Source organism: Gigantopelta aegis, chromosome 8, assembly GCF_016097555.1.
Source record: "Gigantopelta aegis isolate Gae_Host chromosome 8, Gae_host_genome, whole genome shotgun sequence".
Taxonomy (NCBI): domain Eukaryota; kingdom Metazoa; phylum Mollusca; class Gastropoda; order Neomphalida; family Peltospiridae; genus Gigantopelta; species Gigantopelta aegis.
Window position 1 is genome coordinate 42,211,166 of NC_054706.1, and position 26,138 is coordinate 42,237,303.

General features: G+C 38.6%; 1 protein-coding gene across 1 annotated transcript in view; it reads left to right on the forward strand.

Annotated features, from left to right (window-relative positions):
* The window catches only part of LOC121380231 (mitochondrial thiamine pyrophosphate carrier-like), a 63,812-nt gene that overhangs the window by 13,720 nt on the left and 23,954 nt on the right, over positions 1 to 26,138 (forward strand). Inside the window, exons 2-3 of the mRNA XM_041509057.1 lie at positions 5,094 to 5,303; positions 20,140 to 20,292. Of these exons, the coding sequence (XP_041364991.1) occupies positions 5,175 to 5,303; positions 20,140 to 20,292 (282 nt within the window). The 5' untranslated portion in view covers positions 5,094 to 5,174. The remainder of the gene's footprint in view (positions 1 to 5,093; positions 5,304 to 20,139; positions 20,293 to 26,138) is intronic.

Sequence of the window (26,138 nt, forward strand, 5' to 3'; positions counted from 1 at the left end):
CGGTTACCCATATGATTTCAGAATAGGCAGTTTCAAGGGCGTTGCTAGGGATGTTTTTGGTAGAGGCAGTCTTAGTGAATAAATTAATTATGGTAGTTGCACCATCTCAACCAAATGAAACTGACACATTTAGCTACAATGATTCAAAACATTCACTTAAAAGACAAAGTGAAACTGAACAAGCAGACTCTAGAGATATGCAAGTCGATATGGAAATGCCTGTTTGTCATTCATTGGAAACCGCTAGCACCAACAAAGAAGCTGCTCCATCTGAGTTTACAGAAATGGAGTCGGGTATTGATTGAAGCATAGATGATAAAGTTGATGCCTCTGTAGTTGACATGATTCATAATTTATATGAAGGAATTAAAGACAAATCTGTACCAGTTGCCAGTATTGCTGAATCAAAAGATCTGATAAAATTAGAGGAGTGCTTACTCAAATATAAAACATTGCTGGCTGACAAATCGCCAACAGCAAAGCTGTGGTTGAAATATATCGAATATATAAAAACACTCAGGTTATTCATTCAAGCTGAAAGAACAGGAAACTGGAACTTGCATCTGGTAGCAGTTGGAAAGATGCTGAATCTTTTCGCTGTAACTGGTCGTATCAACTATGCAAAAAATGCAAGACTTTATTTGCAGCTGATGCTAGACTTGCCAACTGATCATCCTTGGCTACATCAATGCTTCATGGAACAAGGATTTCATTCAGTCTGCAGAAGCAGTAAATATTGGGCAGGACTGTGGACTGACTTAACTATTGAACAAGTCATGATAAGATCATCAAGAATCATGGAGGGTTAACCAGAGGAAGAGGAATGACTGAAACTGTACAACTGCAATGGATTTACAGTATGCATAAGTGTGCAAGGATCCATTATGCCATGACAATGATGACATTTGAAACACAATACAGGTGAACAGCACACAAATGTGGGTACTCGAGGATCCAACATGATTTCATAGACCTGACTAACATTCAGGAATAGTTCAGTCAACATGAGCCTTTTGATTTAAATGAGCAGAGACTGCATTCTTTGTCATCTGATTTAACTGCTACTGATGGTGATGGTGTTAACTATGACAAAAAAAAGCAGGTTGGGATAAAAATCATGAAACATCTCGAGAATGTGAGTATCACAGATGCATCAATAAAAAAAAAGTCACCAAGTCACCAAGTCTGATCTTTAGAGCATCTGTATCCAGGGATCAAAGTTAATAAGCAACCAGATCACATTAATCCAATCCATCTATTTTCGCAGTTGATAGCCATTGTACAAAAAGATGAAGACATGGCCCCTTATTTTGAATATGAGCTTACAACAATCCCAACTTCTCTATTTGAGGACATTGCTTTGCACAAACCTACAAAGGCAATAATAGCAAGTGCAACCATGTGAACGAAACAAGCAAGCAATGCATGTACTTGATGGTGGGGCCCTTCTCCATAAGGTTAAATGTACAAGGACAACATACAAAGACATAGCCAAGCAGTATGTAAGCTATGTGCAGGTCAAATAAAGACACTGTTGGGTTGTTTTTCATGGGTATGAACAAGGCATGTCTATACAATTTACGAGCATAAGAGAAGAACTGGAAAAATGTGCAGATATTCAGCTGAATAAATCCATGAAGACTCACAATAATCAGCAGACGTTTTTGTTGAATGAGAGAAATAAAATCCAATGCATTTCATTTGCTGAACTACTGCTTAGAAGATGATGGTCAGATTGTATACAGTAGTACTGGTGATGCTGACACGATGATACTTGCAAATGCTCTTCAATTTGCAAATCGAGAGAGCGAAGTCAATGTAGTACCAGATGACACCAACGTCTTAGTTGTCTTGATGCATCACTGGAGCCAGAACATGGCAGATGTCTATTTCCAGTCAGAGACAAATAAGTCGCAGAAGAAAAATATGGTATGGAAAATACATGATCTTGTTAACAAAGTTGGCAACATAGTACCGTAACGTCTCATCTTCTGTTTGTTCATGCCTGGGGTGGTTGCTACACGACGTCTGTGTCATTCGGGCAGGGGAAGACCAGTCTGCTGAAGAAAAGAACACAATGTGAAGAAATACAGGACATATTATCATTAATGAGTAACCCTGACGTGACAGCAGAACAGATTGGCAAAGCTGGTAACCGATTATTTGTTATCATGTATGATGCAAAGAAAGATGATTCTTTGAACAGGTTGCGTAGAGATGATACCGTCAAACAAAACATCACGCAGTCCGCAAAAGCTTACACCTACAGAAAGAGCAGCATATTTCCACAGTTTACGGGTGTACCTACAAATCATAATTTTGAGTAAGCTCACAAATAATGACCTGGATTGTAAACAATTGGGTTGGAAAGTTGAAGATACTGTACTAACACCTATGATGACAGATCTGGATGCAGCACCAGAAGGTTTGCTCAAGTTTGTTTGATGCAAATGCAAGCTTTCGTCCAAAAACCCATGTGGAAATAACATAATGATGGTCTTGTTGAAAAAATGGACTGAAATGTGTATCAGCTTGCAGAGATTGCCATGGAGAAAGTTGTAAGAATACTGAAGAGGTCATTCTTGAAGAAGAAAATGTGGACATGAATGAAGACAACATGTTTCAATATTATTAGCAGTCAAATTACTGTAAAATATATACTGGATCCAACCAGGCAGAGGCGGATCAAAGAGTGGGGCAGGGGACCTATCTTCTCCACCCTAAAATATTAAGTGCCCATTTTTTCATTGGAATTCTCTTTTGATGACTTGTTCCATGTGCCCTTTTCTCATTAGTTCCCCCCACCCCTGCAAAATATTTCCTTGATCTGCCCCTGCCAGGTACTGCCTCCCAACACACTTTGGTGACGAACTGCATCGAAGAAAACATTGTCCCTCAATAATTTGCAGTACCAATATTACAGTCAATGCATTTCCCGGGGCTCCATTCATATCCCGACACCCCCTTCACTGCCTCTGATATTAACCAGTACAACATATGGAATAAACTTTTTATATGCATAACAACTATCTTTAGTCATACTCAGTACTTCCACTTATACACGCCTTGGAATTCCTTTACTATTAAAAGGTGGCATTCTCTGAAATTCGCATGACGTTTGTGTACAGTTTTACTTGTTAATTAGTGCATAAAATAGCAAAAAACTTAACACACTTCTAAAAAATATTCCCCAAAGCAGATTTTGGATATGTTGTTCTACTTGTGAATATGCTTCTAATGACACCAAAATAATTTCTATACCATTTTTTTCTGGGTCCAACCCTTCAATGCCCAGACTATTTGTACAGGCTTGTAGGAACGATATTTGAAGTATGGGTCAGGGGGAGGGTACAGTCTCTAGTGAGGGATACAAGCTAGATTTTCATCAGGTAAGGTCAGGTCATAGGGCTTTACGTGCACATTCAGAACAAGCTGCTGTAGCGCACGCCTGTTGTGGGCATAAGAGCCGGCCTTGGCCGACTCCTCCGTCCATGACAGGAAAGGTTGGGGGAGGGGAGAGGAGGGACCGCCTGCACTGGCAGGTGCAAGGGAGCACCAGCAGCCCGATCAAATCGGTAGCAGGCGGGTGGGGGTGGTGGTGGTGCTATGGAATTTGAATGGAGCAGTTAAATGCCAAAGAGAAAAGGGTGCGCAATTTTGATTGAGGGAATTTGGCGCAATTTTGAATGGTCGGTCGAAAGGTAAATGGCCGAGCTAATATAGGTTTTGATATTAGTGAATCGAGAGTAGCTCGTTAGATTTTCATCTTTATATCATCTTTATATAGAGTGGGGAAAATTTACAATATACATTTTTGTCCTCAAGTGGAGCAGGGAGAACAAACCCCTAGCACCACACTGCCCCCCCCATCCCCAGTTCCTATGGGCCTGATGTATTTTATATTAATAAATACAAAGACTACATAATGGTATCGTGATAGGACATATTAGTTGTAAAGTGATTATCAGTATGTGGCAGCATTATAATATTTTCCAACATTTCTGTGTTTCTGTGCCCGGTTATGGGCAGTTTCGGCAAACGGGTAACATGTTTGCTTAATGATTAAAAATATATAGTTTACCCAAACACATTAAAACTTGGAGGATAGCTAGTTAAGATAACAAAGAAAATTGTGCTAATTTTTGTTTTTTGTTAAATTATTGTATCTTGCTTTGGTGAGGAGGAGACGCTTTTTTTCAAATCTGCGAAATTGGCCTTTGGAATATCCACTGATGTGTCATGTTTACATCTATGCTGAACAAAATTTATGATGAAATATAACATTTTGAGTATTTTTCTTCTAATTAGGTCCATTTACTTCAGTTTACATTAAAAAAGTCATAAAAATCATGTTTGAAAAAATTCTTGTTGTATGCTATGGACAGTACGTAGTCCGAACAGACATAGAAAGTAAGAAAAGTATTGACTTAATGTGCACTAATCAGACAGTCACTTTTCGCACCCTTGTTTTGGCTTCAAACACAATAAATCAAACATATCCAATGGTATTTTTTTTGATATGATATGATATACTTCACAAAAGGTACTTTTTATTTCTTTCATCTTTTAAAACTTAATCTTAATATTTTGTCCAGAATTACGAAAAATAAAACCATACTGAACTGTAAACAGCATTGTCTGCTTGTTATATTGTTGCATTTTGACCAGGGTTGAGGTTAGTAGACCAGTTTTTATTTGAATGTGGCGAAGCATTGTAATACTATAGCTAATTTTTAATTTAAATGACATCAGTATTCCAATGATGTCACTTTTCATCTCCTAACAATAACTATAAACTAAATACATGTTGTTTCCATTTTAAGAATGCTGAACAAATTCCAGTGCAAAATTGCTATTGAATTTTTTTTTTTTGAACATTACAATGACTGTATAATCTCCATCAGGGCTACAGTATTGAAATTTCCAATGCCCCTTAGGTGTGTTCTGTTGTGTAATTTTACATAAGATCCTTGATAGCAACTGTGAATTACCATTGGAATGTGATATATAGATCTATTAAAATTTCCAACAAAGTCTCTGCTACATGTATAAATGACCGAATATACATACATGTATACATGTGTATTTTACAGGATTTGCATTTAATATCCATGTGGATAAGAAGAAAGTTCAAAGTATGATGCAGACTTCATGTCTTGAAGAAGATTAAAAACATGGTTGGCTATAATCCACAAAATGAAATTCACCTGTCCCATAAAGAGTTTGCTTTTGCTGGGGCTCTCAGTGGTGCCATTTCCAGAGTGGTTGCACAACCATTGGATGTTCTGAAGATTAGATTTCAGGTATTACATAATATTGTCACTGCAGACACCTCTCCCATTCACAATGTCATGTATGCTATGTACTCGTATGTGTCTCGGAACAAATTCTGTAGCTCAGTGTGTGGATATGCAAGACATGGTCTTGCAAAGAAAACCATGAAATATAGAGCAGGGCTCGAAATAGGAAGTAAAATATGGCCTGCTATTATTTAAAAAAAAAAATAGTATGTCCAAAGAAATGTGTCATGCAAAGAAGAGAAATATTGGTGAGGGAAGGGTTTCGAAAAGTGGGAAATGTTATTGGAACCTCTGAGGTGTGTTTTAGAGCATTATGGAATTAAAGTATAAAATCACAAGCTAAATAGCAAATGAGATTCTTGTACCTGTACATCTCTTTTGAAAAAGTGACCTGCAATTTTTTCGGTTGTTTTAATAGGTACATTTCTATTTCACCTACTACATTGTAGGTCTAAAAAATGAATTGCTGTTTTCTTTTTGTACGCTATTATTTCAAGCCTTGTGTAAATCTACAGAACCATAAATTAGTGATATTCGGTGAAATGTCATATTTTTACTGTATTTTAGAAATAGTGAAAATATAGAAAGCATATATTTTTGTGATTAAGTTTATGCTTCAATTATTGCCCTTTTAAATTATTACAGTTTAATTATTAAGGTAAGTAATTGTATGTATAAAAAATGGATATGAAGTGCAATGATGGTAAAATATCTAAAATTGATTGTGTATTTCAGCCAAATAATGGTGACACAACGTCCTGTCATTGACTTTAAGTTAACATTTAACTTCAAGTTTGATTCATGTTTTTTTTATTGGTTTTTTAGGTGTGTGTGTGTGTGGGGGGGGGGGGGGGTTGAGCACTTTGTCAGGAGTATTGTTAAATAGTTATTAATTTAAGTGTCATTAAATAAAAGCTAATTCTGAATCTGATTTCTTTTAAAAAGTCCACAGTCAGGTAAATTTTCTGCAACAGTTTCAGTGGAACAGACATATTATAGCATCATATATTTTCAATAGGGTAGACAAAGGATATTAATATTTAATAAATAGATAATTTCATATTCAATTATATCTTCGAATACGATTTTTATGTCAATTCGCAGTTCGAGAAAATATGGTTGTCACACCACTCATTAACATAAAAACCATATTAAAAAACCATCATGAAGTAGCCTCAGTATGTATAACTAATATTGTAAACCAAAGAGCATAACATTTTATACAAATGAAGTTATATATGAATTAAAAACATCCTGCATCAGCCTTGTTAGTCAATAAAGTAGAAAACTAAGTGGAAAAGTTTAGGAATGTTTCATATTAACAGCACCCAATATGCATATATTCTTGAAGTCAAGCTTTAAATGGTGTCTGCCATTATAAGCTGTTTCTAAAACAAGGTCAGTTTATTATACTGGTAGTGGGAAGTTTTTGTTTTTTTTTGTTTTTTTTAAATATTGATACATCTAACTCTTTTTGTTTCAGACTGTGCACCTTAGGTGCTTGAGTCGTAGGATTGAACCCCCATGGTTGACCCATTCTGTAATTGCATGGGTTTTCCTCAACCCAACCAGTGCTCCACGACTGGCGTATTAAAGGCCTTGATGTGTGCTATCCTGTCTATGGGAATGTGCATATAAAATAGTAGAGGCAAATTAATACAGCTCTGTGACCAAAGTTTTGAAGGTGTTGGTTTTTTCTTCAAAGCCTCCTTAATAAAAGTAGCAGGGGTGACCCTCTCATAAGTGTGGGCTAACTCCACCAGGTGGCGAAATCCAAGGTGGCCACCACAATGATGAAAACATGTTTTTCAGCTTCTGTTTATCGTATGAAGATGCTTGTGATGTTCAGATATATATTTTAATGGTCAAAGAATTCAATTATATACACTAGAACAGTGTGAGATAATAAATGAAATTATTTCAGATGATAATCCAAAATAGTTGCCAAAATTCACATTTTGTTTTTCATTTCTATACAACTCATCTGACAATAGGTTTTATGTACAGTTGCTGTGTCATTTGTATTTGCATTTGACCTGATTTGAATACAAGGGATATGTAATGAAACATATCTAATAAACATATTACTCACCAATAGTCAAATAAGTCATAATGCAAGGCCAGGGCAATTGCCGTCGGTAAGATATAAACTGCCATCAGTCAGGGGCTTTACTGATGGCACTTTTGTGCCGCTGGATAAACATTACTGCCCTCACCGACGGCACAATGTATAAACCTGTATGAACATTATCTGTCAGTATTTAACACGGTCGTTTGGGTCCTGGTTGGACTTAATGGGTGTTTAGTTAGTACCACTCGATGGACCGAGCCATGCGTGTACCCTGCATTGTCATATAATACACGTTCTCACTGCATTTTGCCAACCCGTTTTCATGTTATGCCGTCCCCCTTTCAAGCCTTGAAATAAGCGGCCAGTCATGGTCATTGTCCGGTACAAATTTGTAACTTGTCAGTAACAATGTCGATTGCGCCGGTCACCATGTCCGAAGCTCGCGTTGTAGTAAAAGCCGGCTGTTTTAGAGTCGAATACACTTAATGCACCGATTAAAAAACCCACTGATTACGAATGAAAAAACACAAATGTGTACCAGTGGGATTCGAACCGGTTCGCGGGGCACTTGACAGTCCAACACGAAGTTCATATACAGTCACTGTACCTGTTTAGTAAGATTTTTCATAGTTTTCGTTTAAAGTTTGCAATTGAAATTGCCTCGTGGTTAACAATTAAAGGATGTTGAACAAAATAACTTCAATCTTTGCTATAAAAGAACAGACAGGTACCGATAATGACAAATCAACTGTCCCTGTTCCCAGTATCCGTGGCGGGCAGCCGCCGATTAAATTGTCCCCAAAAAGTCCCAAAACGAATATCCCGCAGAGTAGTATCTTAAAATCTAGCACTGAATTAAAATGGCAAAAGGAGGATTTAGTTAATACAAATGCCTCTTTGTGGCTACAGTTTGAAGAAAACACCAAAGGCGAGGTTACACTTATGACGTGCTCATTCTGCAAAACATTTCAAAAAGAAATGCAGTATAATCACGATTTTTCGGACACATAGATCACAAATCTGCCTGTGTCAAATGCTAACGATCACTCGGCAACCAAAAATATAGACTATTACTACAAACAAGACACTGATGACATTGAAAAAAATGGATGAGTCTGAGTCAGATCATCATGAATCTGAAAGTTCAACACAAAGTGATAGTGACGACAGTTTTATGGGTTTCTTAAGCTCTATCCTAACCGGCCGCGAGCGACACGAGCAATGTGAAAGATTATTTTAGAAATCATTGATTTCCATTGCCGCATCCTAACTGTATGTGCGCGACGCGACAGATTTATATGTCGCGTCGCACTCGTGCGGTTAGGATACGGCAATTGAAATCCATGATTTCTAAAAAATCACTCAAGTAGCTCGCGGCTGGTTAGTATACAGCTTTACCAGAGGACATATATTAATGCATCACAGACTAGTAAGTACGTAACAATAATAAATGTCATCATTTGGTGACTATTGCCTTAATTGCTGCATTGGTTATTTACTAATTAAATATATCAATTATTAAACGAAATAAAACATAATTTATTTCATTTTTATTTACAATGTTTTGTGACAGGTACAATTTCTTTTATGTCAGGCACAAATTGATTGTTGCAGGACATTGTGTCAGGTACACCAAAATGTTTTATTTCAAGGCTTGCCTTTATTTTTCCATATCCTACTATAATTTACAGCACCCAGCTGTGCTATTTAAAAATGCACAGTTTTTTGTTCACACTAAAAAACATTGACATCAAAGAAAATTAGCTAAAATGTCTATGAAAACAACTGACAAAAAGCTTCAGTAGCTTATGACAGTTACCATTATGTAATCTGACAGTATTTTAACAGCCTCCATTGTGTCCCAAACCAGTATCCATTTGTATGTTTGAAACACACTATGAGCAATGAAAACATTAAATTTCTTATCATTTCGGCAATCTCCGACTGAACCGCCCCTCAAATTTGTCATGTGATCAGAACGGTCTTTCTGTCTTTTGAACCAGTGACGCTTGGCTGATATTTTGTCCTCAAGTATAGATTTAATTGTTTGTAACTGATGATTTTTACTTACTGTCATTTGTTTATTCAGCCATTCCTAATAAAATACAGTTGAGCACCATTGTGTCGACCGGCCTCGGTGGCGTCGTGGCAGGCCATCGGTCTACAGGCTGGTAGGTACTGGGTTCGGATCCCAGTCGAGGCATGGGATTTTTAATCGAGATACCGACTCCAAACCCTGAGTGAGTGCTCCGCAAGGCTCAATGGGTAGGTGTAAACCACTTGCACCGACCAGTGATCCATAACTGGTTCAACAAAGGCCATGGTTTATGCTATCCTGCCTGTGGGAAGCGCAAATAAAAGATCCCTTGCTGCCAATCGGAAGAGTAGCCCATGTAATGGCGACAGCGGGTTTCCTCTCAAAATCTGTCTGGTCCTTAACCATATGTCTGACGCCATATAACCGTAAATAAAATGTGTTGAGTGCGTCGTTAAATAAAACATTTCTTTCTTTCTTTATCCCCTGGTTTAAATTCCCGACTCCTAGCCTTCCTATCAAACACTGATTTTATTTTGCTCTGAGCATAACTCAGATGCTTCCTAGCTAGTTCGGTCGCCGGCCACCTCCTATCTCTAACTCTCTTATTCATTAATACTCCCTTGTCCATATAATAACCTAACATCTGATCCTGCATCTCACCCTCTGTTAACAATGTAGTGCGAGCTGCCAACAAATCCTATACCTGCACAATATGAGTGCTCCGCAAGGCTCAATGGGTAGGTGTAACCCACTTGCACCAACCAGTGATCCATAACTGGTTCAACAAAGGCCATGGTTTGTGCTATCCTGCCTGTGGGAAGCGCAAATAAAAGATCCCTTGCTGCTAATCGGAAAGAGTAGCCCATGTAGTGGCGACAGCGGGTTTCCTCTCAAAATCTGTGTGGTCCTTAACCATATGTCTGACGCCATATAACCGTAAATAAAATGTGTTGAGTGCATCGTTAAATAAAACATTTCTTTCTTTCTTTCCATTGTGTCGATATCGTGGGGACCACAAAACATATCGAGTTAACCAAATATCAATTCAAACGTTAAGTGAAATATGTAAACAAAAATGTACAAAAAACCCCAACATATATTAAAAAAGAAATAAAAATGTATTTTTATCGCTGTGCACATTCTGAACAAAGTTAATCATCTTTTAAAAATTTTATAAATTGTAAAATTAAAATCACGTTAGTACAATCTAAATAAATGTTTTTAACAAACATGAATTTATAAGAAAGTTATAATAACAAAATACAGTTACACCAAATGTTTTGTAGAAGAATAAATACAAATTCCATGCCCAATTCATACAGTGCAGGAATAATGTTTGTCACGCATTGGTTCGCGGCATCAAAGCTGCAGAGCTAAAATGTTTACACACTGATGTCTCGTCATTTTCCATGACATTCCTTGCATCAAGTTAAGATACAACAGTAGTTAACACCGCTTTAACAATGCTGTCGTCTGACATGGGAGCAGAGATGGTAAAGCAGTCGGCTGTCATATTGGCACATGCATATTCCTTCTCATACCCAAATCTCTTGACTCGGTTGCCATAAGAAAGTCAGCATAGTGGAAACAATGTTGTCATTGAATAAACACCGATATCGCAGCCTTCTTTGTCAATTAACAGCTAGTTAACCTATCAAAGAAAGAAGTGTTTTATTTAACGACGCACTCAACACATTTTATTTACGGTTATATGGCGTCAGACATATGGTTAAGGACCACACATATTTTTTTAGAGGAAACCCGCTGTCGCCACATAGGCTACTCTTTTACGACAGGCAGCAAGGGATCTTTTATTTGCGCTTCCCACAGGCAGGATAGCACAAACCATGGCCTTTGTTGAACCAGTTATGGATCACTGGTCGGTGCAAGTGGTTTACACCTACCCATTGAGCCTTGCGGAGCACTCACTCAGGGTTTGGAGTCGGTATCTGGATTAAAAATCCCATGCCTCGACTGGGATCCGAACCCAGTACCTACCAGCCTGTAGACCGATGGCCTGCCACGACGCCACCGAGGCCGGTTCAGTTAACCTATCAAGACAAATTAATCCTACTTTTATCAGACCACAGTTTTTCAAAGCCACAAGTCACACGAGTAGTTGCATTCTTGAACAATCGTCATACCGGCCTTGGTGGTATCGTGGTTAGGCCATCGGTCTACAGGCTGGTAGGTACTGGGTTCGGATCCCAGTTGAGGCATGGGATTTTTAATCCAGATACCGACTCCAAACCCTGAGTGAGTGCTCCTCAAGGCTCAGTGGGTAGGTGTAAACCACTTGCACCGACCAGTGATCCATAAATGGTTCAACAAAGGCCATGGTTTGTGCTATCCTGCCTGTGGGAAGCGCAAATAAATGATCCCTTGCTGCTAATTGGAAAGAGTAGCCCATGTAGTGGCGACAGCGGGTTTCCTCTCAAAATCTGTGTGGTCCCTAACCATATGTATGACGCCATATAACCGTAAATAAAATGTGTTGAGTGCATCGTTAAATAAAACATTTCTTTCTTTTTAACAATCGTCATCTGCTAGCATTTTCTTTTAGGCTCGATAAGACCATTTTAGTATCTTGTTCAATAGTTTATATTAGATAATTTCATTTGTTTATCTTACACGTGAACTGTTACAGTAACTACATGTACAAATCATGTGTTTACTGTCAAATGTTGACAACTCTTTTGATAGTTGCTTACATGTTCACAATACTAGTACAGCATTGATTTCAGATCGTGCAATTCATATGTACCTTTTTAAATATTTGATTTATTTTAACACATAATATTAATATCAACACAGAGATATTTTTCGTATAAAAGTCTATGTTGGGACCAAAAAATTTATTGACACAAACGTAAGATTGACTCAAACATATCAACTCAGCAGAGGTGAAAATATGATAGTTAATACACGCTTTGGCCGGGACCGGCCAGTCATGTCTACACAAGCAATGTATCGACTCAAGCAAGTTCAGCACAACGGTACTCAACTGTATTAGAAACTTAATTTAGTTAGGGATATCACCGCTGATCAAAACAGTGGTACTCGACTGTATTAGAAACTTTTAATATTGTTAGGGATATCACTGCTGATCAAAACAACGGAAGTGATATAGTGTTCATCATTAAAATCATTTATCTTGGGTACCAAATAATGTGTGCACTGCCTTTACAAATACAAAACTACCTTTATCAGCTAGTGATAGCATATCAATGGGATCGATTCAATCAAAAAAGAAATAAATGAAAAGAACAGAAAAACGTTATCCCATATTGGGGTATCACTTGAATTTTTTAAAATTATTTTTGATATATTAAAATAATATTAAAACTTTTAATCGGTTCCCCAAAATGAATGCCCATGAATGTCGGACTGACAATATCTCAGTTAAACTACATAAAGATAAGTCAGCTTGTACATCGTACCATCATTTTTGTACCAGATACTGGGGCAAAATAAGGGCTAAGTCGACCAACACAATAATATACAGTAACCTAGATTTCCTTTTTTTCTTTTTTCTTTTTTCTTTTTTGTTTGTTGCTTTTGTCATTTTCTTTTTTAAGGGGGGGGGGGGGGGTGTATTTGTGCAGTCGCCTAATGTATTTAAAATAATCTGCTGCCATTGTAACATATTTTTGAGTAACAGAGTAGATGTATTTTTAGCAAATAAAATTAAATATTAAATATATTTTATTGTTTAAAATGTCAGTATTTGCAGTGTTCTCGCTGCTTCATTTAAGCGGGACGCCCCGCCCCGCTATTCCATTTTTCCGCCCTCCTTTCACGTACCCCGCCCTCCTTTATTTTTGAGCGCCCCTCTTTATTTTCCAGCACCTATCTCCGCTATTTCCAAATGCACTTTTTTTCCCACACAGAAAACAACGATCAGTCTGCATACTGGACATAAAAGGAAACAAACTGCGTTGTGTACGAAAGAGCAATTGACGAAACATTTACGACAGTTACCGTAACGTAATTTAACAGTATTTTTAACAGCCTCTATTTTGTCCAATATCTGTATCCATTTGTATGTTTGATAGACACAATAAAAGTTATATTTTATGTAAGCAATGAAAACATTTTATTTTTTACGGATTCGGCAATCTCCGATTGAAAAAAAACCCACTCTTATTTGGCGCCAAATTTGTCACGTGATCAGAACGGTCATTCTGTCTTGTTTCTACTAACTATCGTTTGATATTTTGTCCTCTGTTGCAGATATAATTGGTTGAAACTGATGATTTTTACTTTCTGTTATTCTGTTTATTAAGCAGATCTTTATAAAATATTGTAAACTTTTGATTTTGAGGGGATATGAACGCTTATAAAAACAACGGAAGTGCTAGTGTTTATCATTAAAATAATTTATCTTGAGTGCCAAATAATGTATATACCGCCTTTACAAAAACGAAACTACTTTTTATCAGCTGGCGATATTTTATCACAGCGATCGATTCATTCGATGAAGATGTAAATAACAAAAATGTATCTGACATTAGGAGATCACTTTACAAACATCTTTATTGTTTTTCGTATATCTTGGAATCTTTATTAAAAAACCCCGGAACTGCCCGTGAATGTCAGACCCGATATCATCTGGCCTCAGACCACAATTAATTTCACTATGTATTCTCATGTAGCCCCAGTGGCTGTAGCACTTTTATTAATTTCACCAGGCCATTAGCATTTCACGGGAAACATTACCTGCTTGGGCCCATTGAACACTCGAAAGGACGACATCTGTTGTCCAGCTCTTTTCCGCGTTATATCAATGTAAACAAACACACGTGGGCTAAGGGACCGAATCACACCCATTTCTCTGCATTTTACACAAATTTTGCATGACTTCAATGTGCTCTGGGGGACATTATGCAGTATCCAGTGTAAACCAAGTGCACATATTCACTAACTGCATCCTCTTACCTGTCAAACCCAGTGTAAGAATCCAGTATACTAAGCAGCTCCCCAGCCATTAATCACATCACAAGAAAACTATATTTTCTCGCATTAGCTTCCGTATTTTGGACAACCAAATGGGTGGATAACTCTAGTCTGAGGCCTATCAGACCAAAATTGTTTTCACCATGACACTCAAACTCACATATGGCATTTAAATACATATGTCAAGTTGCATACAGGCAATAAAAAGAATATTTGATACCAAATATGGCTATTGGAGCCTGTGAAATGGGGAACTGCCTGTGCCGCAAAAGGCGGCAATCTGCGTCAAATTATTCCCAATAGTGGACTAGTAATTATGCAATAACTTTAAAAGTTACAGACATTTTTCTGAACAACAAAAAGAAACTTGCTCCTTATTGTGTTCTCTGCAATTGAAATATAGCAGTTGGCAGGAATATGATTTTTTCCAAAACAAATTCAATTTAATTTAAATTGATACATTTTCAAAAAAAAAATTCCCACAAAGTTCTCTTTTTAAACAAAATTTAATCGTTAAAACTGTAAAATTTTGGATACTGCACGCAGTCAATATATGCCAATTACAAATTAGGACTGCTCGAGTGTCATTCTGGTGAGGGTAATTAGCAAGGTGTCTGCACACCGTAACAGGTCATACCTGAATGCATAGGACAGGGCACCAGTCTGCAAAGATGCAGTACCGAATACACAGTGAACAAAAAAAAGCTGTCAACTGCCACTGCACTGAAATGTTTTAATGCATCAGAACTGAAAGTGACATCACACATGAACATGTATATAAGGGTGGACATGCATACCACAATAAGTATTTCACTGTTTTATACACTACGAGTCACATCCATGGAAGGCAATACAAGATGAAAGACACAGTTCAAGAAGGGACATGCACCTTGGAATAAGGGTGCAACTCTGCTGCATGAACATGCAAGTCCAGAATCTCACACTGAGAAGTTGCGACCAGTAGTCCGGATGAATATAGACGAGTTTGCCTTGGTCACGAAGTCAAGTTCCACTTCAGCCACCATATCCACTCCAGATTGCGAAGGTGCGTCACAGCCAGTCCACCTGCTATGTCCCATTACGAGTACATGTACTGCGTCTGAAATGAAAGAAGAACAACAGTGTAAAGACAAAGAAGGCATGAGAATAATGGACAATGACAGAATGGTAGATGCATGGAATGCAGCTTTCAGATACCACTCAACAGCTTCCCCTGAGTGCGACGAGCCTGAAATGCAAATATTAAAAGAGGTTAAGTGGGGTCTTTGTTGGAAAATCACACTACACTGTGTGAATTGTGACTTCACTGCTCCTGAAAGCAAATTGTACAATGAGGTGAAGACAAATAAACCTGGCCCAAATGCAGCAAAAACTAATGTGGGTCTTGCTATCGGTCTCCAAGATACTCCCGTCGGCAATACGAGAGCGAGAGTGCTATTGGCAGGCATGGACATTCCACCGCCGTGTCGGAGCAGCATGCAGAGAACATACAAGGTATCAACGGCTGTAACAGATCTAAAAGAAAAAGATATGGCACAAAAAGTTGAGCTACTGAAAGACATTAACATGAAACGTGGAAATGAACGTGATGAAATTAACATAGCCATGGATGGGAGATACAACTCCATGACAATAACAAGTCGGAAGAAACCGGGCCAGAATGCATCACAAGCTATAGGACTTGCGTGTGAAACAATGACTGAAAGAAAATTCATTGTAAGTGCCTGCTTCCAGAATAAACTTTGTTGGACCGGAGCCTGGTTAAGAAACAAAGGTATTCATGTGACGTGTCCCGGTGGTCATCCTGACTGCACAGCAAACTTGCCGCCATTTGCTCTGCTGTCGGAATACGAGATGGGAAAAGATATCGGAACAGACTTGGCTCTACAAGGTATTCTCATAAAATACGTCACAACAGATGGAGATTCCAGATCATCTGCTGGAGTTGATAGTGCTTTGAAACTTCTACATCCAATGTGGAAAGTGCAGCGGCTAGCTGATCCAACCCACTTAGGTCAGAGTCAGTTTCGTAAGTGTTACAAAGCTAACTTCAGTCCCGACATGTTTACTGGGTCCACCCGTGAACAAAAGCGTGAAGCACAGAAGGTATTCAGCCAGGATATGAAAGCAAGGTGCAGTTTAATTCTTAAAGAACTGATGAAACTACACACTGGTAATATCGGTGTACTGAAACGAAACTTACCAAAGGTCCTGCAATCGACACTTTCGTGCTACGGTGGTGACTGTTCAAAGTGTTCGCGGTACTCGGTCGTCTGCAGTGGAGGAATAACGAACAACTGGTGGCACCGATCCATGTTCCTGGGTACACACAGAATCACAGCTGAATATGAATGAAAATGACAAAATGTTAGTACTGGAACTTCTGAAGATTAAACTAAGTATTTCAGCTGTAGAGCAAATGAAACTGTATACAGACACACAGAAATGTGAGGCTGCGAACCGTTCTCTCAGTGTTTCCTTACCTAAGAATGTGAACTATTCACGAACGATGATTGGGAGAGCTGCATCCACCATCCACAGGCTGAACAACGCCCCGGGAACATCGATGATAGAAAAGTGCAAGTACTGTGGCATCGAACTGTCAGCTCGGGTGAGGCGTTCACTGCGTCAGATGGACAAAGAGTCGGACTATCAAAAAAGATATCAAAACAATCCACAGGTGATTAAAAGGCACTTAGTCCAGCAAGGAAGTAAAATTAGAGATCACTTACGATATAAACATTTGCACAGAGATCAACAAGCTGACTACAAGAAAGGATTATTAGATATTGACAGTCAAAGAACAGACAACTCCTGTGACCACAGTTATTCAAAGTAATTTTTGTCACAAACCTTCAAGTGATACATATAATATAGGAACTATCAGTTTGCATGATAGCATTTCTGCTGTGGATATGAACCCTAGACATTGAAGACTGACTTTAAACAATAAAAAATAGTAATGTGAATAAATGTATGCTTTTGAATAAATGTATCATGTGATATTTATATGTGATTTTATGACATAAAATATTTCTTTAAATTAAACTTAATTGTTTTACATTCTTATATGTTATGCATTCTGAGATGCAAGAGGCAGGGAGGGTATTGTCCATGTCCCTGACAGACATCCCGGTTCACACATTGTATGCGCGAGCTGTTAATTGCATGTGGCTCAGCAGATGAGTGATCTTTAAACATACAAAGACGGTTATGGCACAGGTGACTGATGTCACTGCCATCTAGGTCCATCTCCTTATTAAAGACCATGAAACTTAATCTGTGAGCATTTACTGTACGATACTGGCCTGTGATTGGTGATTTGAACTTAATAGCACCATATCCATTTGGTCTGGGAGGCCCATTCCACATTATACATTCACCATTTGGCCCAGGATCACATTTTGAAAAAATTACCCTCTGGTATTTTTGATAAAAAGCCTCCATTTTCACTTGTTCAATTAGCTCAATTACTCAAAGTGAGGCCCTCACAGGGTGCAGGGATACATTCTGATTGAAAAGAATGACCTATGACCTGATAGGGGTACAATGCATGCTGAATTATGTCATAATTTGTGAAATTACAAATTTTGAAAATATAAATATAATAAAATTTAATTTAATTTAATTTAAAGAAATAAAATATTCATCACCCAAACTGATAACTTTCAGATTTCCACCTATCTGCACAATTATCATGTACATTTTGAGTGCTGTAACTGGCATAATTACCTCACAATTTGGTATCAAAGTGTGTCACCCTGTGTCAAACATCATTGAAGAAATCCTCCATATTGACTTATTTGACCTTAACCTTCAAAGTGAGGCTCTCATAGGGTGTAGGGATACAGCCTGATTGAAAAGAATGACCTATGACCTGATAGGGGTACAATGCATGCTGAATTATGTCATAATTTGTGAAATTACAAATTTTGAAAATATAAATATAATAAAATTTAATTTAATTAAACAAAATAAAATATTCACCACCCAAACTGATTAGTTTCAGATTTCCACCTATCTGGACAATTAGCATGTACATTTTGAGTGCTGTAACTGACATAGTTACCTCACAATTAGGTATCAAAGTGTGTCACCCTGTGTCAAACATCCTACTATATCAGGCCTCGGACCACAATTAATTTCACTATGTATTCTCATGTAGCCCCAGTGGCTGTAGCACTTTTATTAATTTCACCAGGCCATTAGCATTTCACGGGAAACATTACCTGCCTGGGCCCATTGAACACTCGAAAGGACGACATCTGTTGTCCAGCTCTTTTCCGCGTTATATCAATGTAAACAAACACACGTGGGCTAAGGGACCGAATCACACCCATTTCTCTGCATTTTACACAAATTTTGCATGACTTCAATGTGCTCTGGGGGACATTATGCAGTATCCAGTGTAAACCAAGTGCACATATTCACTAACTGCATCCTCTTACCTGTCAAACCCAGTGTAACAATCCAGTATACTAAGCAGCTCCCCAGCCATTAATCACATCACAAGAAAACTATATTTTCTCGCATTAGCTTCCGTATTTTGGACAACCAAATGGGTGGATAACTCTAGTCTGAGGCCATCTTCGGTTCAGTTAAAATACGAGGTTTTTTTTATAAATCCCTTTGCACTTTTTTGTAGGCAAAATAAGGAGTATGTCTTTTCTCAAAGTCTACCAACACACAACAATATAATAACCAAACTACTCCCCCCCCCCCCCCCCCCCCCTCCCTTTTTTTTTTTTTGCTCTACGTTTATTGTTTTTTTTGAAGGGTGTGGTGCCGACCGGCCGCCCTCCTTTAATTTTCACCCAGCGAGAACACTGGTATTTGTATACGCAATGTTTTTTATTATTGTAATGTTTGAAAGTAGCCCAAACTATATTTTACCTCCAGTAATTTTGTGCATATGAAAACAATTTTTAATTAGGAAGAAAATAAAATTTTATCTACTACAAACATTAGAACTACCAGAAACACATTGAATATACAGACACTGATATTATAAACAATAAACTATTTAAGATCTTTTTCCCCTGTAAATTGGTCATGGAACTGTATTAATTTGACTATACTAAAAGATCCCTTGATGTTAAAGGTGACACTCTCATTAGGCAATTTGTCATACCAAATCGTCACATATTGTCAGAACATGAAAATGATAATGCCTTACGTGACAAGTTGTGTCAAAGTCATAATGATTAGAATATGACCTATTTCTCATGTAAGTACTCAGCCAATCAAATCAGGTTAAAGTTCAATCATCTAGAGATTTGTAACTTCTAATTTTTTGGTTGCATATGTTTACAAACATGTCAAAATGTCTGGATTTCGTCGATCAGCTCATTTTGAACATTCATATTTTCTTTATTTTAGTGGAATTTTTATGCACTTGTATTTCCCACTCAAATATGTTTAATGTGGAGAGCTTTGTTAGAATCTTATGACGTAACATCTTTGCACATGATACGTTTTGTGTCGCTACAGGAAGTTCTCATTCTGATTTGTTAGAGCCAACAAATCACATGTGACAAGTCGGTGTGACAAATCGTATAGTGAGAACGCCACTGTATGAAAAATATAGTGGGTTTCCTCCAAGTCCATAATGTCTGAATTATTAGAGGTAATTATCAATGATGAATAAATCAGTGTGCTCTAGTGGGTCATTAAACAAAACAAATTATAACTTTTTAAGGTTTTGTTTCTTTTTGAGTAAAATACTGATTGAGGGAATGATTTTAGTAATTTCTCAATGAAATGTCTGTTTTTAGCTTCAGGTAGATCCAATCCAGCAATCTCAGGGGTCACTCTATCAAGGTTTAATCCATGCTGTCAGGAAGATAGCTGTTGAGGAAGGAATATCAGCATTTTGGAAAGGCCATGTACCTGCTCAGGCGTTATCCATTTTCTATGGTATAGCTCAGGTTTGTAATCACATAACTGTTATTTACTCGAGGATAAACAGGTACTGAGAAAATTTCCGTCCGGTTTCATTGATACAGTTGACATTAAATAAACATGAGACTGGTTTCGTCCACTGCTCATTTTAAAGGGGTAAGCTATCATGTTAAACATATGAGCCATTTCGAAAATTACGGATTTCCTGAGGATGTCAATGTGACATCAGGCTCGCCAGAGTCTATGAATACGAATATGTTTATTTGGATTGCTAATCATTTGACAGCATGTTCCACACAGACTTATTTTCAGGCTTATTTTAATAAAGATGTTTTGCAGATTTTTAAATGAAAATAATAATATGCCTGTAATAAGAGAAAATATCCTACTGGTCCAACTGGAGGGTACTAAAGGTTTCATCTCAGTCCTTCAGTCTGTCTGTCTGTCCTACAAACAGTTTTATGGATGTTTTTTTCCCACAATGCCTCGAGATATTAAGCTGAAATTTTGTGTACATGGCTGTGTATACAGATCAAGTGTGACTTTAATGAGATTTGATACATTTTGACAGTTATGGCCCTTGAACTTCGAGGAAAAAAAAGTATTGGACCCTGTAGGGGACATGTATTTCTTTAGTAGTACTCTCAGAGCCGTTCATCGGTCCCGGAGTTGGGAATGTCACACTACTCCTCGTAATGAATTTGATCATCAGGATTGCGTGGGTCCCAGAGTTGGGAATGTCGCACTCCTCCTCATAATGAATTTGATCATCAGGATTGCGTGGGTCCCGGAGTTGGGAATGTCACACTCCTCCTCATAATGAATTTGATCATCAGGATTGCGTGGGTCCCGGAGTTGGGAATGTTAGCACTCCTCCTCATAATGAATTTGATCATCAGGATTGTGTGGGTCTGGAGTTGGGAATGTCAGCACTCCTCATAATGAATTTGATCATCAGGATTGCGTGGGTCCCGGAGTTGGGGATGTCACACTCCTCCTCATAATGAATTTGATCATCAGGATTGCGTGGGTCCTGGAGTTGGGGATGTCACACTCCTCCTCATAATGAATTTGATCATCAGGATTGCGTGGGTCCCAGAGTTGGGAATGTCACACTCCTCATAATGAATTTGATCATCAGGATTGCGTGGGTCCCTGAGTTGGAAATGTCACACTCCTCCTCATAATGAATTTGATCATCAGGATTGTGTGGGTCCCGGAGTTGGGAATGTCAGCACTCCTCATAATGAATTTGATCATCAGGATTGTGTGGGTCCCAGAGTTGGGAATGTCACACTCCTCCTCATAATGAATTTGATCATCAGGATTGCGTGGGTCCCAGAGTTGGGAATGTCACACTCCTCCTCATAATGAATTTGATCATCAGGATTGCGTGGGTCCCTGAGTTGGAAATGTCACACTCCTCCTCATAATGAATTTGATCATCAGGATTGTGTGGGTCCTGGAGTTGGGAATGTCACACTCCTCATAATGAATTTGTTCATCAGGATTGCGTGGGTCCCGGAGTTGGGAATGTCACACTCCTCCCCATAATGAATTTGATCATCAGGATTGTGTGGGTCCCGGAGTTGGGAATGTCAGCACTCGTCCTCATAATGAATTTGTTCATCAGGATTGTGTGGGTCCTGGAGTTAGGAATGTCAGCACTCCTACCCATATCAATTTTAGAGAGAGAGAGAGTACCTTTATTATGCCCCTATACCACTAAGGTTTCGGGCATGTCTGTCGCAGGCCAGGTCTCTGTATAGCCAGTGGTCTGGTCTGGGACAGATATCAATTTGATTGTCAGGATTGCATGGGTCCAGGAGTTGGGAATGTCACACTCCTCCCCATATCAATTTGATCATCAGTATTTCATGGATCCCACTCATGTCAGCACTCCTCCTCAATGAATTTGATCATCAGGATTGTGTGGGTCCCGGATTTGGGAATGTCAGCACTCCTCCCCATATCAATTTGATCATCAGTATTTCATGGATCCCAGAGTTGGGAATGTCAGCACTCCTCCCCATAATGAATTTGATCATCAGGATTTTGTGGGTCCCGGAGTTGGGAATGTCAGCACTCCTCCCCATATCAATTTGATCATCAGGATTGTGTGGGTCCCGGAGTTGGGAATGTCAGCACTCCTCCCCATAATGAATTTGATCATCAGGATTGTGTGGGTCCCGGAGTTGGGAATGTCAGCACTCCTCCCCATATCAATTTGATCATCAGTATTTCATGGATCCCAGAGTTGGGAATGTCAGCACTCCTCCCCATAATGAATTTGATCATCAGGATTGTGTGGGTCCCGGAGTTGGGAATGTCAGCACTCCTCCCCATATCAATTTGATCATCAGTATTTCATGGATCCCAGAGTTGGGAATGTCAGCACTCCTCCTCATATGAATTTGATCATCAGGATTCCATCGGATTCCGTCAGATCCCGTTGTTTGGACCATCAGCCTGAAGGCAGTACATTGATCCAGTTAACGACAGTCGAGTGGCTTGCAATTTGATAACAGATTTCCTTCATGATCAATCTGCTTTGAATGCAGGTGATTCAGACGATGTACACAAGATATCTTTAAGGCTTGGCTGCTGGTTACCTAGTCTTGGACATTGCGCTGCACTTGGATAACACCTTTAAAGTTTGTGTCTGCTGTACAGTTTCTGCATTGGTTAACCGTATCGTATCTGGTTTTTAACATACAGGCTGGATTATCAATTTAGCTCATAACAAGGTGGTACACTCGTCAGTTAAGACCTTGCAGTTTTTAATTGCCTTGGAGGCAATGAAAATGAAGGGTAGTTTTCAGCCAGCCATATAGGCAAAAAGGTGGACAAGTCAACAGAATCAGAAACAGTCTCAAGACAGGAGACGTTCTGGTTCCGGTAATTTACAGACTGGTCAGCAGTCAAAGCAAAACTGACTTCAACCAGCTGAATCCCATCTTTTCAGACTAACTTAATTTGTGACTCGGATTTGATGCTTCCAGTGTGTTCAACACCAGTTGAAATAACCAATATCAGAAGCCAACTCAGAAGTATTGAAGAAACTGGGACGTTTTTCCTCGTATTCTAAGATATGATTATTGGCTGCTGGTGTGTTTTACCCCATCGAAGAGAAGTTCAGCATTCACTGTAACATATTCTAGTAACTAGCTATGGATAAGTTAGTGGAGAAGGGTTTTAAAGATCTAACTCACGAGTATTATTTGGAAATATTTCTGGTTCCAAAGAAAGATTTGGACGATGCACAATCTTGCATACTTCAACCAGAATTATCTACATCATTCACCCAGATTCAAGATGTTGATGGCTCAGAATGTGAAGGCGGTTGTACAGCCTGGAAATTGGCCAACATCTTTAAATCTCAAGAACCAGTAATGTTCTGTCATTGGCAGAGTGTTTTGGGTCTACTAACATAGCCGAATCGAACTATAACAGGTTCAAGTCTTCCTGAATCCTTATATACATGTAGTGTTGGACGATCTTAGCATGATCATCAGTCTCCCAGAAAGCTTAGTGGCCAGTCTTTAGTGGTGGCTTCAATGGAGTCTCTTTGCTACCATTTCAAATGACTTGCAATCTTTATGTCTCTTTATGCCATCTTTATGTGCCTCATTGGAAGGCTGGGGAGCACATCTTGATGATCAGACAACATCAGGGAGAAAGTCGGCTTATACGAGTTGTCATGGTGGAACTCACTCCAGCAGACTACTATGATCTGGTGGATGACATTCCTCTTAAGTTAAGAGCAAGACACATTCCTGGAGTTTCGAATGTGTTAGCAGACATGTTATCTAGGCTGTCCGCTCCTCAAGCCACGGAGTGGCTGCTACATCCGGAAGCATATCAGTATGTGTCAGAGACTATGGACTCGACACATAGATCAGCTAAATCATCAGCTACAGGTTTACATCGCACCAGTACTGGATCCAGAAGCCTTGGATTTAGACACAGTAGCAATAAGCTAGGAAGCTATAGACACATACACCTTCCCTCTGCCGATACTTCTTCTGAGGGTACTCCAAAGGTTTCAGCAATACTGTTGTCTACTGTTACTCATAGCATCAATGTGGCTGAATGTGCTATTTGCAACATGGCTCGATGATCAGCTTCAGGTTTACGTTTTGCCGGTTCCAGATCCAGAAGCTCTTGACTTAGATGCTTTAGCCATAAGTTGGGAAAATACAGATGCATACACCTTCCCTCCACTGATACACTTTCGTGCTGATGTGTCATTAAACTTTCATTCATTCCACCAATTCTTCTACTGAGGTTGCTTTAAAACTGTTGTCACTTGTTATTCATAGCGCCAATGTGGCCAAATTGTCAGTGGTATCCAGACCTGCTTCGACTCCCAGATGCATACCTGTTTCCTTTGCCAGACTGGGTAAAGCTACTACTTCATCCCGCATTGAGAGAGCATCATCTAAATCCATGGTTGTCCCGACTACACATGTAGACCTTATTCCGGATTCAGGGCTCGAACTTTAAAGGTGGCAACAACTGCAATTGCCGTCGGTGAGATATAAACTGCCATCGGTTGGGGGCTCCTCACTGATGGCAAAATGTATAAACGTGTATGAACATTATCTGCCAGTATTTAACATGGGTGCTTGGATCCTGGTTGGAGTTAATGGGTGTTTAGTTAGTACCACTTGATGCAACTAGTCATGTGCGTACCCTGTGTTGTTGTATAATATACGTTCTCACTGCATTTTGCTCGCTTTCAAGTTATGCCGCCCCTTTTCACATTTGGCAGCCCAATTTGTTTTTCTGTGCCGCTCTTTATTTTTCGGCACTCTGTTATAATTTACAGCACCCAGCTTCGCTATTTCAAAATGCACACTTTTTTTATGCTGAAAAACATTGATCAGTTTTCACACTGGACATCAAAGGAAACAAGTTGCGTTGTGTACGAAAGTGCAACTGACGAAAACCTTCAGTAGCTTACAACAGTGACTGCAACGTAATTTAACACTATTTGTTAACAGCCTCTGTTGTGTCCCATACCAGTATCCATTTGTATGTTTGATACACACAATAAAAGTTATATTTTATTTTATCAATGAAAACATTGTATTTTTATTGTTTCGGCAATCTCCGACTGAAAACCCCCCACTTATTTGGCGCCAAAATTGTCACGTGATCAAAACGGTCATTCTGTTATGTCCACTAACTCGTGTATGATATTTTATCCTCAATTGCAAATTTAATTGGTTGTAACTGATGATTTTTACTTACTGTCATTTGTTTATTCAGCAATTCTTTATAAAATATTAGAAACATTTTTTGGGGTGTGTGTGTGTGAGACATATCACTGCTTATAAAAAGTGGTAGTGTGCAATATTAAAATCATTTATCGTGGGTGCCAAATAATATATACATTGCCTTTACAAAAACGAAACTACTTTTTATCAGCTGGCAATATCAAATCGATTGATTCATTTGATGAAGATGGAAATAAAAAGAACAGAAAAATGTTATCCCACAGTAAGGGATCACTTAAAAAATTTCTTTAGTATTTTTCAGATATCTTAAAATCTTTATTAAAATAGTATTATTAAAACTGATTGGTTTAGTGAAACGAATACCCGTGAATGTCAGACCGACACTCCATTTTAGCTGACAGTGCATAAAAGATAAGGCAGCTTGTACATCGTACCAACTTCTGAATACCAGATACTGAGGGGCAAAATAAGGGATAGGTATTTCCACAAAGTCGAGCAACACACAACGATATACGGTAACCAATCGTTACCTTTTTAAACAAATTTTTTTGCTTTTCAGTGTTGTTTTTTTGTTGTTTTTTTAAATGGTGTGGTGGGGTGGTTGCATGACCACCCTGCTTTAATTTTTA